The sequence below is a fragment of the Vanacampus margaritifer genome, chromosome 2, assembly GCF_051991255.1.
Source record: "Vanacampus margaritifer isolate UIUO_Vmar chromosome 2, RoL_Vmar_1.0, whole genome shotgun sequence".
Taxonomy (NCBI): domain Eukaryota; kingdom Metazoa; phylum Chordata; class Actinopteri; order Syngnathiformes; family Syngnathidae; genus Vanacampus; species Vanacampus margaritifer.
Genome location: NC_135433.1, coordinates 52829734 through 52842633, shown reverse-complemented (window position 1 = coordinate 52842633; position 12900 = coordinate 52829734). Strand labels below are relative to the sequence as shown.

Below are 12900 nucleotides of genomic sequence, written 5' to 3'. Positions count from 1 at the left end.
CCGCTACGGGAAAAAAATGGCAAATAGTTGTTGTAGAAATGCTTGTATGCTTCCTGACAAGGTAATTAAGGTACCCTTGAGCAAGGCACTGTACACCTAGAAAGTCACTTCTTCTATATCATGTATTGCTTTTTGTGCCATATTTGTATTACCTGCAGCTAATACTGTGCAAAACATGCTGTTTGTCTCACTATTTATTAACATTCTACTATTTCACACTGTATACAGTATACAGTAAGAATGTATTTTATTTATTTATTTTTTTAACTTTTATTCCATTACCATTTAAATCTCATCACTTTCTTCTTTCTTTGGATTTCTGGTAATATAGTGGAATCTAATCTACCAGCACCTAAATATAGAACAGTTGGACCTTGCATTGTAAAGTTTAGATAAAGTCAAACTGAGGTCACCTGTAAAGATTATAATGTATTTTAGGTTTATCCTGGACTTGAAAGCCAAATAACTAACTTTATTGTGAGCATATAAGAGCTGCATAGAGGAAAATGCTTTAAATTGCAAATATGCAGCGAATATTGCAATTAAATTAAACAAAAAGTTTAACATTTAAATGAAATAAAAATAAAAACGCAAATGTGTATAGTACTGTGATGACGATAGCAATATATTACGTGGCCAGTAGGTGGAAGTACAAAAAACAAACCCTGCCACCACGGGTAAAAAAAAACAAAACGTTTTTGAGTGACGTCAGTTGCGTCAACTGCCGTAAACAGGAAAAAAAACATCCGGTAGCGAGCTTTGACCAGGTTAGCTTCGGTTAGCTTCGGTCTAGCAGCCACTACAGTAATGAGAATTAAGAGTGGACGTGTGTTCTGTCATGTTGCATCCAAAGTAGAGATCCGCCCGGTTTATAACAAAACAATATAAACCTCCTTGACTTTCCTTTGGTGTGAGGGTTGAAATAAGGTATGACCACGTTAGCCTAGCCAAAAGGTTAGCTTAGCTGTCGTTAACTGACTTGTAGCAGCGGCAAGCTGTTCTTCTTTCTTTGGTGATTGTAACAAGTTTGTTTTATTTATTTATTGATCACTGAAATGGTGACGTCTGTGTTACTGTCCCTAAGGTGTGTGGTCAAGTTGTGCAGGCATTTTTTCCTAGGCCCGCAGTAATGTGGAATTAGATCGTGATTTTGCAAACCTTTATGACGAAAATTACACCGAAAAATTCCAGGTTCTGACATTCTGCACTCTAGTCCTTGTTTTGTTGTCTGATTTCTCAATTCGTAATCCCCAACATGCTTCTTGCGCCACATAAAGTCTAGATTTCCTAACACTGTTCTTGCTGTCAACTGCATTTTATTTTCTGTTCTATTGTCTGCAGAGTAATTTGAGGATCAAGCTGTTAGTTCTGTTTTTGGTAATCGGTATATGTAGTTGCTGTGTTGATCAGAAGTGCAATGAATTTTACATTTTATTGAACGGAAAGCAATGTTACTGCAGGATAAATTAATGATCCTTTAGTATTTGAGGGTATCTTCTGGTGACGTTGCCATATCTATTTTGTATCATTTGTCACCAAAACATGGCTGGTGCACTTTATATTGATTTGTTCTCTTATAAAACCAAGAATAAACTAATCTTTATAGTTTATTTTGAGTCGTGACAATGACTCATTCAATCCCATCCCCTGTCTCCAGGTGTGAATGAGTGACGTGGTGCCTCCCACAGCTCTCAGTGAAGTCCAGCTACGGTTCCTGTGTCACGATGACATAGACAGTGTGAAACTGCTTTGTGGTGACTGGTTCCCAATTGAGTAAGAGCATTTATACTTAATGAACCTATTTAAACATTTCATGTTGGCATCTTAAATTATTCTGGGCTTGATTGCTGAATACTAGCTTGTTTTGATCTGTGACCTGACCCCAGGTACCCAGACTCATGGTACCAGGACATCACCTCGAACAAGAAGTTCTTCTCTCTCGCTGCCACCTTCAGAGGAGGCATTGTGGGAATGATTGTGGCCGAGATCAAAGGTCGGACCAAAGTACATAAAGAGGTAAGATGTTCTCATTGCAGAGATTTACCGTAAACAAAATAAAATAAATTATATATATATATATATATATATTGTGGCAGTAGTAAGGAGCGTATACGACTGACTGGAAACACGTCTTTATTCGTCGACTGCCAACAACAGAATGGCGAATATTGCGCCAACAAACATTCATATAAAACACCCCCCCTGCTGTATGCCTACTGGGTGAGAGGCATGGTCCTAAAGTCCACCACACAGGCCCCCCGCGAACACCCAGAAGAGCACCCAAAAGGAAAACCTCACAGGGGGCTTCACCAGCCTGCCACAAGCAGAAAATATTTAACCCCATGCTCAAGCACCCGAAACGAGCCGTCATATGGTGGCATGAGGGGCGACCGGTGGGCATCGTGGCGCACAAAAACAAAACGGGCAGACATAAGTGTCGACGGCACAAAAACCTTAGAAACACAGTGGTGAACCAGTGCAGGAGTCAGGGGCATCCCCGACAGAAAGGGCCGCGCGTCGGGACCTTCGGGCAGAAATTCACCCGGGACGCGAAGAGGTTGACCGAACACCAACTCGGCCGGGGCGGCGTTAAGATCCTCTTTCGGAGCCGATTGCAACCCGAGCAAAACCCAAGGAAGACGATCGACCCAGTTACCGTCGGAAAGCGCAGCCCGCAGCGCAGCTTTAAGCGACCGGTGAAAACGTTCACACAACCCATTAGCCTGTGGGTGGTAGGCAGTAGTGCGGTGTACCTGCACACCCAAGGACTCCGCTAAGGCAGACCAAAGTCCCGACACAAACTGGGGCCCCCTATCCGAGGTGATATCGGACGGCGTGCCAAAACGCGCGACCCAAGACGACAGGAACGCACAGGCTACGTCCATCGAAGTTGTGGAGGACAGGGGGACAGCTTCCGGCCACCTCGTGGTCTGATCTACCATAGTGAGCAGATGCGTAAAACCCTGTGACGCAGGGAGGGGGCCTACCAGATCAACGTGCACATGGTCGAAACGCCTAGCTGGAATTGGAAAAGGTTCGAGGTCCGCCCTGGTGTGCCGGTGAACTTTGGCACGCTGGCAAGCCACGCACGCCGCCGCCCACTCCCTGACATCCCTACGCAGTCCAGACCAGACAAACTTGGCACCAACCAGCTTGATCGACGCACGAACGCCAGGGTGTGAGAGGGAGTGGATAGAGTCAAAAATTCTCCGACGCCATCCCAAAGGAACCACAGGCCGTGACACATCGCAGAGGAGAGCGGGATCGCCTTCGCGCATCACCACATCCTCAAGTTTAAGAGCCGTACCTGCCGCTTTGAGGTTGCGGATGTCAGGGTCGTCGGACTGTCCGCAGCCATCTCGGAAAAATTTATCCCGAGCTGGACTGGACATACAATCGCGCGCGATAAACAATCAGCCACAGGGTGACACTTACCCGCCACATGCCGAACGTCTGTCGTGAATTCGGAAATGGCCGCCAAGTGGCGCTGTTGGCGGGCCGACCACGGTTCAGTAACCTTTGACATCGCAAACGTAAGCGGCCTATGATCCACATAAGCCGTGAAACGGCGCCCTTCAAGAAGGAAACGAAAATGTCGCGTCGCGAGATACAGCGCCAGCAACTCCCTGTCAAAAACGCTATACTTGCGTTCGTTATCCCGCAACTTACGACTAAAAAACGCAAGGGGCTGCCACACATTCGCCACGAGTTGCTCAACCACTCCCCCTACAGCTATATCGGACGCATCTGTAGTCAAGGCCACCTGCACAGTGGAGATCGAATGGACGAGGAGGGCCGCGCTTGCGAGGGCGTCCTTAGCTTGCTGATACGCCTGTGCCCGTTGCGGAGACCACTCGAGGGGGTCTTTAGCCTTCTTGTTCCTTAAGGCACTGTAAAGAGGCTGCAGGAGGTGGGCTGCACGCGGAAGGAAGCGGTTATAAAAATTAACCATGCCCAAGAACTCCTGCAGCGCCTTAACCGAGGCTGGGCGGGGGAAATCAATCACTGCCTGTACCTTGGCAGGTAAGGGAACTGCACCCTGCGCCGATATACAGTGGCCCAAAAAATCAATCTCAGTAAGACCGAATTGACACTTAGCCGGATTGACGAGTAGGCCATGTGAACCGAGGCGCTTGAAAACCTGCGTTAAGTGCGACAGATGTACCTCCGGTGAAGGACTGGCCACTAAAATGTCATCAAGATAGACGAACACAAAGTCGAGGTTGCGTAAAACACAGTCCATCAATCTTTGGAAAGTCTGTGCTGCCCCTTTCAGGCCAAAAGGCATGCGCAGGAATTCGAAAATCACAAACGGGGTTATCACTGCCGTTTTGGGCACGTCTACCGGCTGCACAGGCACCTGGTGATAGCCACAGACCAAGTCCACTTTAGAAAAAATTGTGGTGCCAGCCAGACACGCGGAAAAATCTTGAATGTGTGGAATGGGGTAACGGTCATGCGTAGTAACACTGTTTAGCCGACGAAAATCACCGCAAGGCCGCCAGGAACCATTGCTTTTAGGCACCATGTGTAAGGGCGAAGCCCACGGGCTGTTAGAACACCTCACAATCCCCAAACGCTCCATTGTAGCAAACTCCTCCCTCGCAATTGCCAATTTGGCCGCGTCAAGTTGGCGCGTGCGGGCAAAAACTGGCGGGCCAACGGTGGGGAGGAAATGCTCCACCCCGTGCTTAGTATCGGCGGTGGAAAAGGCGGGAGTCGTCAACGACGGAAAATCAGACAGCAAACGCTGATAAACATCGCCCGATGCCCAAAAATTTGCGTGTGCTAATGGTCCGAGTCCCCCAGCCTCACACGGGAAAGTGGCGAAAGAAACAGCGTAAATCAAACGGCGGTTAGCAACATCAACAAGCAGTCCATTTGCACACAGAAAATCCGCGCCAATAATTGGAACCGTGATTGAAGCAACAATAAAGTTCCACTGAAAATCACGTCCATGGAAGCACACAGTCACCAGCCTGGAACCAAAGATGATAATGGGTGAGCCGTTAGCTGCACACAGGGACGGTCCGCTGCTACTGGCCGCCTTGTCCGCGGCGGTGAGTGTAAGCAGGCTGACTTGCGACCCGCAGTCCACCAGGAAACGTCTCCCTGATGATGAGTCTGTGATGAAGAGCAGCTCGCTTTCATTGCCGGCGCCCACAGCCGCTATGGAACGCCGGCGTTGGAGTTTCCCGGAGCTTCGAAGGTGCAGGGGGGAACACAACGTCTAGCCTTGATGCCGAACTGCTTGTGGAAGAAACAGAGCCCTTCCACGCCGCTTCCGTGTCACCACTCCGGCCACCACCGTCGGGCCCGCGTCCAGCGTCGCCTCCAGGAGGTGATCGGCTGCCACACTTTGCACGGCGAATCGTCTCGTAGCCAGCAACACTCGATCCGCTTCTTCGGCCAAGGCCCGATAATCGCAGGACGCCAGGCAAGCGGAATTAGCCAACACCGCGCGTACCGGAGGCGGTAGCTGCCGGAGGAAAACGTGCTGGAAAACGAATCTGCCTTCATCCGAGCCTAACAGCGACAGCATCTTGTCCATGAGGTCCACTGCTGTGCCATCGCCCAACCCGGGTAGGGAAAGGAGTCTGTCTGCTCTCTCCGAGTCCGACAAACTGAACCTCCTGAGCAGAAGTTGTTTGAGCGCGGCGTATTTCCCGCTCTGTGGAGGTGCGCGCAATAGCTGCATAGCACGACGTGTAGTCAGTTGGTCGAGGGCCGCCACGACCATGTAATACCTTGGCTCATCAGCGGTGAGTCCTCGTAAGTGGAAAAGCGCTTCAACATGCTGAAACCACGAGGCCGGGTCGCTCTGCCAGAAATCCGGCAGCCTCGCGGTAGCGGCGACGGCTGCAAGTTGCGGGAGTTGGGGCGACATGGCCGAAAGGAGCAGGACACCTCTTCATCCGCTGTTCGAAACATTTTCAACGTCAGGGTCACCAATGTGGCAGTAGTAAGGAGCGTATACGACTGACTGGAAACACATCTTTATTTGTCGACTGCCAACAACAGAATGGAGAATATTGCGCCAACAAACATTCATATAAAACACACCCCCTGCTGTATGCCTACTGGGTGAGAGGCATGGTCCTAAAGTCCACCACAATATATACATATAATTTTTTAAGCAGTTTGTTCACTTTCAATTAATTATTTGCAATACGGAACGAAGGCAGGCAAGTTTCAGCCCGCCAATCAAGACACTTGTGTTGAGCTAATATCTGATGCAGTTCAGTTGTATTTTATTTTCCTATATTTAAGCAGTGCTAAGCTGCGGTCAGACCGAACGCAATCTGGGCAATTCTGAGGTTTTGATGCAATTTCATAAATAGTCAAATGCAGTTTGTGCGGACAGGCGTGAATGTATGCCAAAGTTGGTGTTTTAAACTGTAGTTTTTATTTATGTACAAGTTCAAAACACATTGATTAAAAAATGTCTTTATTAAAAACAAACAAACATTTTATTTTTGTGGGGTGGTTGGAATGGCTTAATTGCATTTCAGTTCATTTCTATGTAGAAAATTGATTTAATATGTAATAGAACCCAATTGAGTTATGAGTGTGGTCACAGAGAAAATTGAACTCCTACCGTAAGTCAAGGTACCACCACTGTACATCGAATATTACAGTAATGTAAATGCAGATGTTATTTTGTTTTTTATTTATTGTGTGTCAGGATGGAGATGTTCTTGCATCCAGTTTCCCTGTGGACACACAGGTAGCCTACATCCTTAGCCTGGGAGTGGTTAAAGAGTTCAGGAAACATGGCATAGGTACTGTTTACCTGACACAATATCGCTACAAAATTGTCATCTGCATCTAAATCCCAAAATTATTTTGACACTGATTGATCTTTCTCTGCCCGGGGTCTCCATTCACTTCAGGCTCCTTACTGCTGGACAGTCTGAAGGAGCACATTTCGACGACAGCCCAGGACCACTGCAAGGCAATCTACCTGCATGTTCTCACCACCAACAACACTGCCATCCACTTCTACGAGAACAGGGACTTCAAGCAACACCACTACCTGCCCTACTACTACTCCATACGTGGCGTCCTGAAAGATGGATTCACATATGTGCTCTACATCAACGGGGGCCATCCACCTTGGACAATATTATATCCTTTTGTCGACTACCCATTTAAAAAATCATATTGGTCCGTATATTTTTCTTTAACCAAGTGTTGCACTGATTATATCCATCACATTGGTTCAACTCTAGCCAACCTGAGCCCCTGCTCCATCCCACAGAGGTTGTATCGACAGGCCCAGTCTCTGCTGCGATCTTTGCTGCCATGGTCCAACATCGCATCCAAGACTGGCATACAGTACAGCCGAACAATGTGACTCAACATTGCAGGTTTGGATCTCATTGCGCATCACCGCTGTCGTTATTTCTATTTCTCATTTGCTAATGTTTTCTCTCCCTGTTCCCTGCAGGAGGCCCAAGTGTTCTGTTTCTCATCAGTCTTCCCCAATGCAGTTGTACATTCACACCTTCAGCATGCTGTGTAGGACACAGATTCTGGGTTCAACCTGATTCAGTGCATGCTTGACACACACAAGAGCTGGGTCTGTAGCTCTGTGCACGCTGCTGAACATGCACTGCATTGTTGAAAAGTGCAATGTTGTGTTTACACTGACAGTACGGAACAATTGCGAAGGAAATGTTTGGCAACAGTTCTTCTATCCCGTTCCAGGATTGCGATAGTTGTGTTTGTTTAGTCTTTTCATACCAAAACGGTGCCGTATGGGACCTATCTCTGAAAACAGGTGGCAAGAGCAGAGGTGTTTGTTTTGGTGTGGAAGGGATTGTAAATGCACTGTAGTGGAATAGAGTCCAATGATTCAAACCCCACCTATGTTCCATCCAATTAATTTGTTTGTTTGTCTACTATTGGTATATTATATATACTAAAGAAATAGATTTCATATACATTATAGTGTACAGTGTGTCTTATATTGCTGCTACCCATTTTGAAATACACACCCTTTCTCTTTTTGACTGGATAGAATTTGAGTCCATATCAAATTGTGACATAGGGACCCAAGAACAAAATGTGACTCTAACAATGCTTTTAAGCCCTGTAGTGTAGGATAGTAATTTTTGGGAACAATGAAGTGCAAATTGGCATTTATTTTAGTATCACCGACGTGTTAAATGATAATCCCTTTTGAAAACTGATGAAATGTATTTTCTTTGTGCAATAATTAAATGTACTGTACTATATTTATGACATTAGCTTCAGCACAGACAAACACATTTTGGCTTATTACTACAGTTGGAACACGCTACAACACTGTTTACAGGCTTTTCGCATAAGCATAAGAGTACTGTTTTAAAACATGGATATTGAGTTGTTTTTCAAAACTACCCATGTAGTATAATCCGTACAAGAAGGGCACAGTTGCTCAGGTCCTTGTTTTAAAAGTTTTCAAATAACTGGATGCAGTCTGTCGCTTCCTGTCTGTGAAGTTGCTGCTAATGTAAATGAATAACCACTCATTTGTCATATTTAAAAATTTGATTTTAACATCTGCTTGATGGGGATAAACTGTATAAGTGATGCTCCCAAAACAGAAATATTTGTTACATGTTTGTTTGTGTGTGTGTGTGCGCGCGCGCATGTCTGTGCGTGCGTACGTATAAAGTGCCAAATGTTGGTCTAATAACATTCAGTCCATATTTTTTTCTGTTACTGTACTTTCTCCACTTTGATTGCATTTTATCACACATTCTATGTAACAGTGACTGTGAAATATGTTGTTCAAAGGTGTGAATTTCAAAAGAATATTTCAGATAAGTTTGTATGCAATACAATTAACTTGGATTGTAACATTTATTTGACTTTTTTTTTAATGTTTTTTTTAATATCGCTGATCAGCACTAAATTTGATGTTTTAATTTCTATTTTGAAATGATTCTGAATTTTGGAACATTTAAAAAAAGAAAAAGAAAACATTAACACATTTTTACAATGCTTGTCCTCATTAGGATGAGCTGGAGTCCATCCCATTTACTTTTAGCAAGAGACAAAACAACCTAAATTGATCCACAACCACCCATGCTCGCATCCACTCCTATATGGATAGTTTAGGGCAGTGGTGTCCAAACTCGGTCCTCGGGGGCCGGTAGTCCCGCAGGTTTTGGATATTTCTCTCCTCCAACACAGCTGAAGCTCATCAGCAAGCTCTACTAAGCCTGATAACAATCCTGTTGATTGAAACAGGTGCGTTGGAGCAGGGAAACCTCCAAAACCTGCGGGACTACCGGCCCCCGAGGACCGAGTTTGGACACCACTGGTTTAGGGTCTTCAGTTAACTTAACATGAATGTTTTAGTCATTTGGGATTCAACCAGAGTTCCTGCAGAATACCCTGAGTTTAATGGGCATGGACATGCTAACCACTCTTTCACAAATTGTAAATTTCCACTTCATGCCACGACTAAAATGGTGTTTTTGCTTTTGAGCTGTTTTATTAGTCTTCAATTTAGCATTTTTCCATTTGGCAAAGGTGTTTAATTTTTAATAGTGGTGTACAAAGGCACATCCTGATAAAAAACAAAAAAAGTTGTTCAAAATTTAAATATTTGGTAGGGATGTTTTTTTTTTTACAATTTATTTACATTCACATTGGCTTAGCACTTTCACCTTTACTTTAGCAACCGTAGGACGTGTTACAGTCACATTTTCCTTGCCACTAGGGGCCAGTGCTGCATTGTATCACGCAAAACAACTTTCATTTTAAAAACAGTTTTCACTTCAGTTATCTATTTATCACCACTTTGCCTTTAAATTGTAGGCCCAGGAATGGCATAGCTCAGTCATTCCCAACCAGGGTAGTGCAGAGAATTATCCAGCTTCACCTATTTTTTTCTTAAAATTATGTATCAATCACAAATATATTTGTTCTGTGTCTATGAAGTACAGTATATGTGATGGATAAAACATTACATGATAGAAATAACTTGTCTCCAGCTGTTGCCTTTCATGCAACCAAATAAGTCATGGCTTCCTGCTAGCATAGTTTTGTGCTCAAGTAAACAGGCGCATGTTTCACACTAGATGGATTCAGGGATGGTGCTACACTGGGGCTTGCAGGGGCTAATGCCCTGTCAGAAAACTGTAGCCCCAATTAAGTTCCTCCAACATTTTATTTGACATTCTAAAATGTATTTAGAAATACTGCCAGCCTTCTCTTAATAATGTGACATGTAGCATGCTTGTTTTTTTCTGCTATGGATGCTATTTAAAATAATAATAATAATAAAAGAAACTCTGTTATTGACATATATTTTGTTAAATTGTGCCTAGTTATCAACTAGTTAACTATTAACATTGTTTTTAGTTTTGTACTGAGAATTTTTTCTTTTTTTACCTTTACATGAGTACTCTATACATTAAAAACAAAACACACATAGGCCTACTGTATCTACTTTTATTTAAATGCACAGTGATATCCAATGACAAATAAATAATAATTGTAACTATTTCTGAACTAAGCAGGTGATTTTTCTTCATTTTTGTGAAGAACCGCTTGTATCTATCTGTATTTACCGTAACGTGTTATTGACTGACGTCACCGCAAAGGCAGCGGCAGCCCCGCCTATTCAGCAAAAATAGTGAGAGGGACCGTCCGTCCGCCAGAGCTGCTGTGCTTGAAGTTCCTGGATGATTCCAACCTCACAACCTGAGTGAGCTCCACATAACTCACAGAACCTGCACGACAGAACTTCCCTAAAACACAGAACGGTACTTGTTTTGCTTTGGCTCTAGGACGTTCTTCGGTGTCACTGAAGGAGACGGTGAGTGGCAGAATACAACGCAAGTGTTGACTTTAAAAACGCTTTTTCCCCCCCATCGAAATTTGAAGTACTCGCTACTTGTTTTCCACGACGTTTTGCCTTTTCCTCTGCGTTGCTTACTTGAGCGTGATATAACGTTTGTGATAGGCATTCATTGTTTCTCGAAAACACGCCATACTCCCTGAAGTGCTGCAAAGGTGAGCCTCTCTGTAGATGTTGACAACAAGCCACCAGAAGCTCATTGTCTCCTTCGTATGCGTGTGCGCGTGTGCGTGTTTGGCATTTCGAATGTTGCGGGTATACAGTTGATGCGACTTGCCCCTGTCAAATTCAAAGGAGATTCATGTTCATTTCAATGTTTGTTTGTTTGTTTGTTTAAACACATTTTTTAAACATTAGCATTTGACGAAAACAGCCACTTCAAAATCCAGCCTGGTCCTTTACAAACATACTGCTATAGGGTGTCACAACTCTAGACCTCCAAACAAAAATGTCAAAAGTGCATACACAGGTTAGGTATGTACCTTCTTCCATGTAGTTAAAAAAAAAAGTAATTACTTGCAGGTCTGCCTGCCACTATACGTCACTGGCATTTATTGATGAACAAAGGTACATTATTTTTTTGTAATAATTCATTTTCCGACCAATTAAGGGAAATTTGGTAATTGCCTGTGGCATATGGAGGACCAAAAGTGCCAAAATTTAATAAATGAATACACCATTAAATAATCAAATAAATGTGTCATTTATTAATTAAATATGGAATTTAATAAACCAATAATTAAATAAATGTGTCATTGATCAAATTACCTACATATATAAATATATATATATGATTATTTCTGTATTTATTCATTTCATGTTCCTGTGTTGCAGCGTTTCATGAATTTATTTTATCTATCAAACTCGCCCGTTAAAGTTAGCTGATTCACTCAAATCTTGACTAATCGACTGCTTCGGCCTGAAGAGGTTAGAAACATGGTGGCTAAGTTGATGGATTTTTTTTTTCTGATATAGAGTGATCGAGGCTTGTTATTGTGCAAAACCAACATAAAAATAAAAGCGATATTTCTACTATTTTGCTAAAGTACAGTTTTGACTTGTAGGTGTTTCCATTGAAGAGTGATTTGCTTCTGAGGCGTAGTTCTCGTAATGTCCCGCCTCGACTCTCGCGAGATCTCGCAGTTCTTGTAGGCGGTCACGTCACGCTAACGGCTCCTAATGTATCGTCACAAGAATAAATGCGTGTATGGCGCCTCGGTAGCCTTGGCTCAATAAGACTTGTTGTCCCCTCAGAAAGCAATTCCGACACAAAAGCGAGTGGCCCTGTTCTTCCTACTTCCTTTTACCAGGCGGGGTCACATGACTACAGGAAAAAAGTGCGAAAAAAGTGACTTCCATTTCAACACGTCTCAAAAAGCACCTCATGAGAGCGTAAATCTGAGTCTAATGGTAACGCACCTATTGAGGTCAATAGCGCCACCCAGCCTATCGAATTGTGTTTACTAGCTACTCGCTCTGCATCAATTCACTATTCTGAAATAGGTTTGCCTTGACTTGGTCAGCAGTGTTAGGACCTGCCCATCAAACTTTGATGAGTAAGTTTGACAGATAAAATAAATTCATGAAACGCCACAACACAGTGACCATGAAATAATTAATTCAATAGAGAAATAATTATATATATATATAATCATAGGTAATTTCATTAATTAATGACACATTTAATAACACATTGATTTATTTAATTCCATATTTAATTAATAAATGAAACATTTAATTAATTAATGACACATTTATTTAATTATTTAATGGTGTATTCATTTATTTAATTTTGACACTTTTGGTCCTCCATAGTGGCACACATCATATCTTGGCTTACTGATGTGCCATGATACTCATAGTCACAGTTTGGTACATTTTCTGTATGTGTTTGGTGCAGAACGAGAATAATATTTTTTCAAATTTGAAAGATTTTAGACCCCCCCAACACACACACATTTAATCTTCTAACTCATCCTGCAGTCTTTTGACACTTGTTATTTCCTGCCTATAGGCAGAGGTGGGTAGAGTAGCCAAAAATT

The 12900-nt window shown here is 43.3% G+C and overlaps 2 protein-coding genes across 2 annotated transcripts in view; both read left to right on the top strand.

Annotated features, from left to right (window-relative positions):
- Positions 1-729: 729 nt before the first annotated feature.
- Positions 730-8847, top strand: naa60 (N-alpha-acetyltransferase 60, NatF catalytic subunit). The gene is made up of 7 exons (XM_077559297.1): positions 730-927; positions 1658-1773; positions 1887-2016; positions 6686-6782; positions 6894-7128; positions 7201-7370; positions 7451-8847. The coding sequence occupies exons 2-6, from the start codon at positions 1664-1666 to the stop codon at positions 7355-7357; spliced, it is 729 nt and encodes a 242-aa protein (XP_077415423.1). The 5' UTR covers positions 730-927; positions 1658-1663; the 3' UTR covers positions 7358-7370; positions 7451-8847.
- A 1776-nt stretch (positions 8848-10623) lies between these two features.
- The window catches only part of carhsp1 (calcium regulated heat stable protein 1), a 28169-nt gene continuing 25892 nt past the window's right edge, over positions 10624-12900 (top strand). The window contains exon 1 of the mRNA XM_077557749.1: positions 10624-10816. The gene's annotated coding sequence lies outside the window, so the exon portion shown is untranslated. The remainder of the gene's footprint in view (positions 10817-12900) is intronic.

What these genes read in the sequence shown, in the direction of transcription:
- naa60 (XM_077559297.1), top strand. Translation starts at nt 1,664, where the DNA reads ATGAGTGACGTGGTGCCTCCCACAGCTCTCAGTGAAGTCCAGCTACGG. An exon ending in GTTCAGGAAACATGGCATAG is followed by an intron (nt 6,783 to 6,893) that starts GTACTGTTTACC and finishes CATTCACTTCAG; the next exon opens with GCTCCTTACTGCTGGACAGT. An exon ending in CATCCACCTTGGACAATATT is followed by an intron (nt 7,129 to 7,200) that starts ATATCCTTTTGT and finishes CAAGTGTTGCAC; the next exon opens with TGATTATATCCATCACATTG.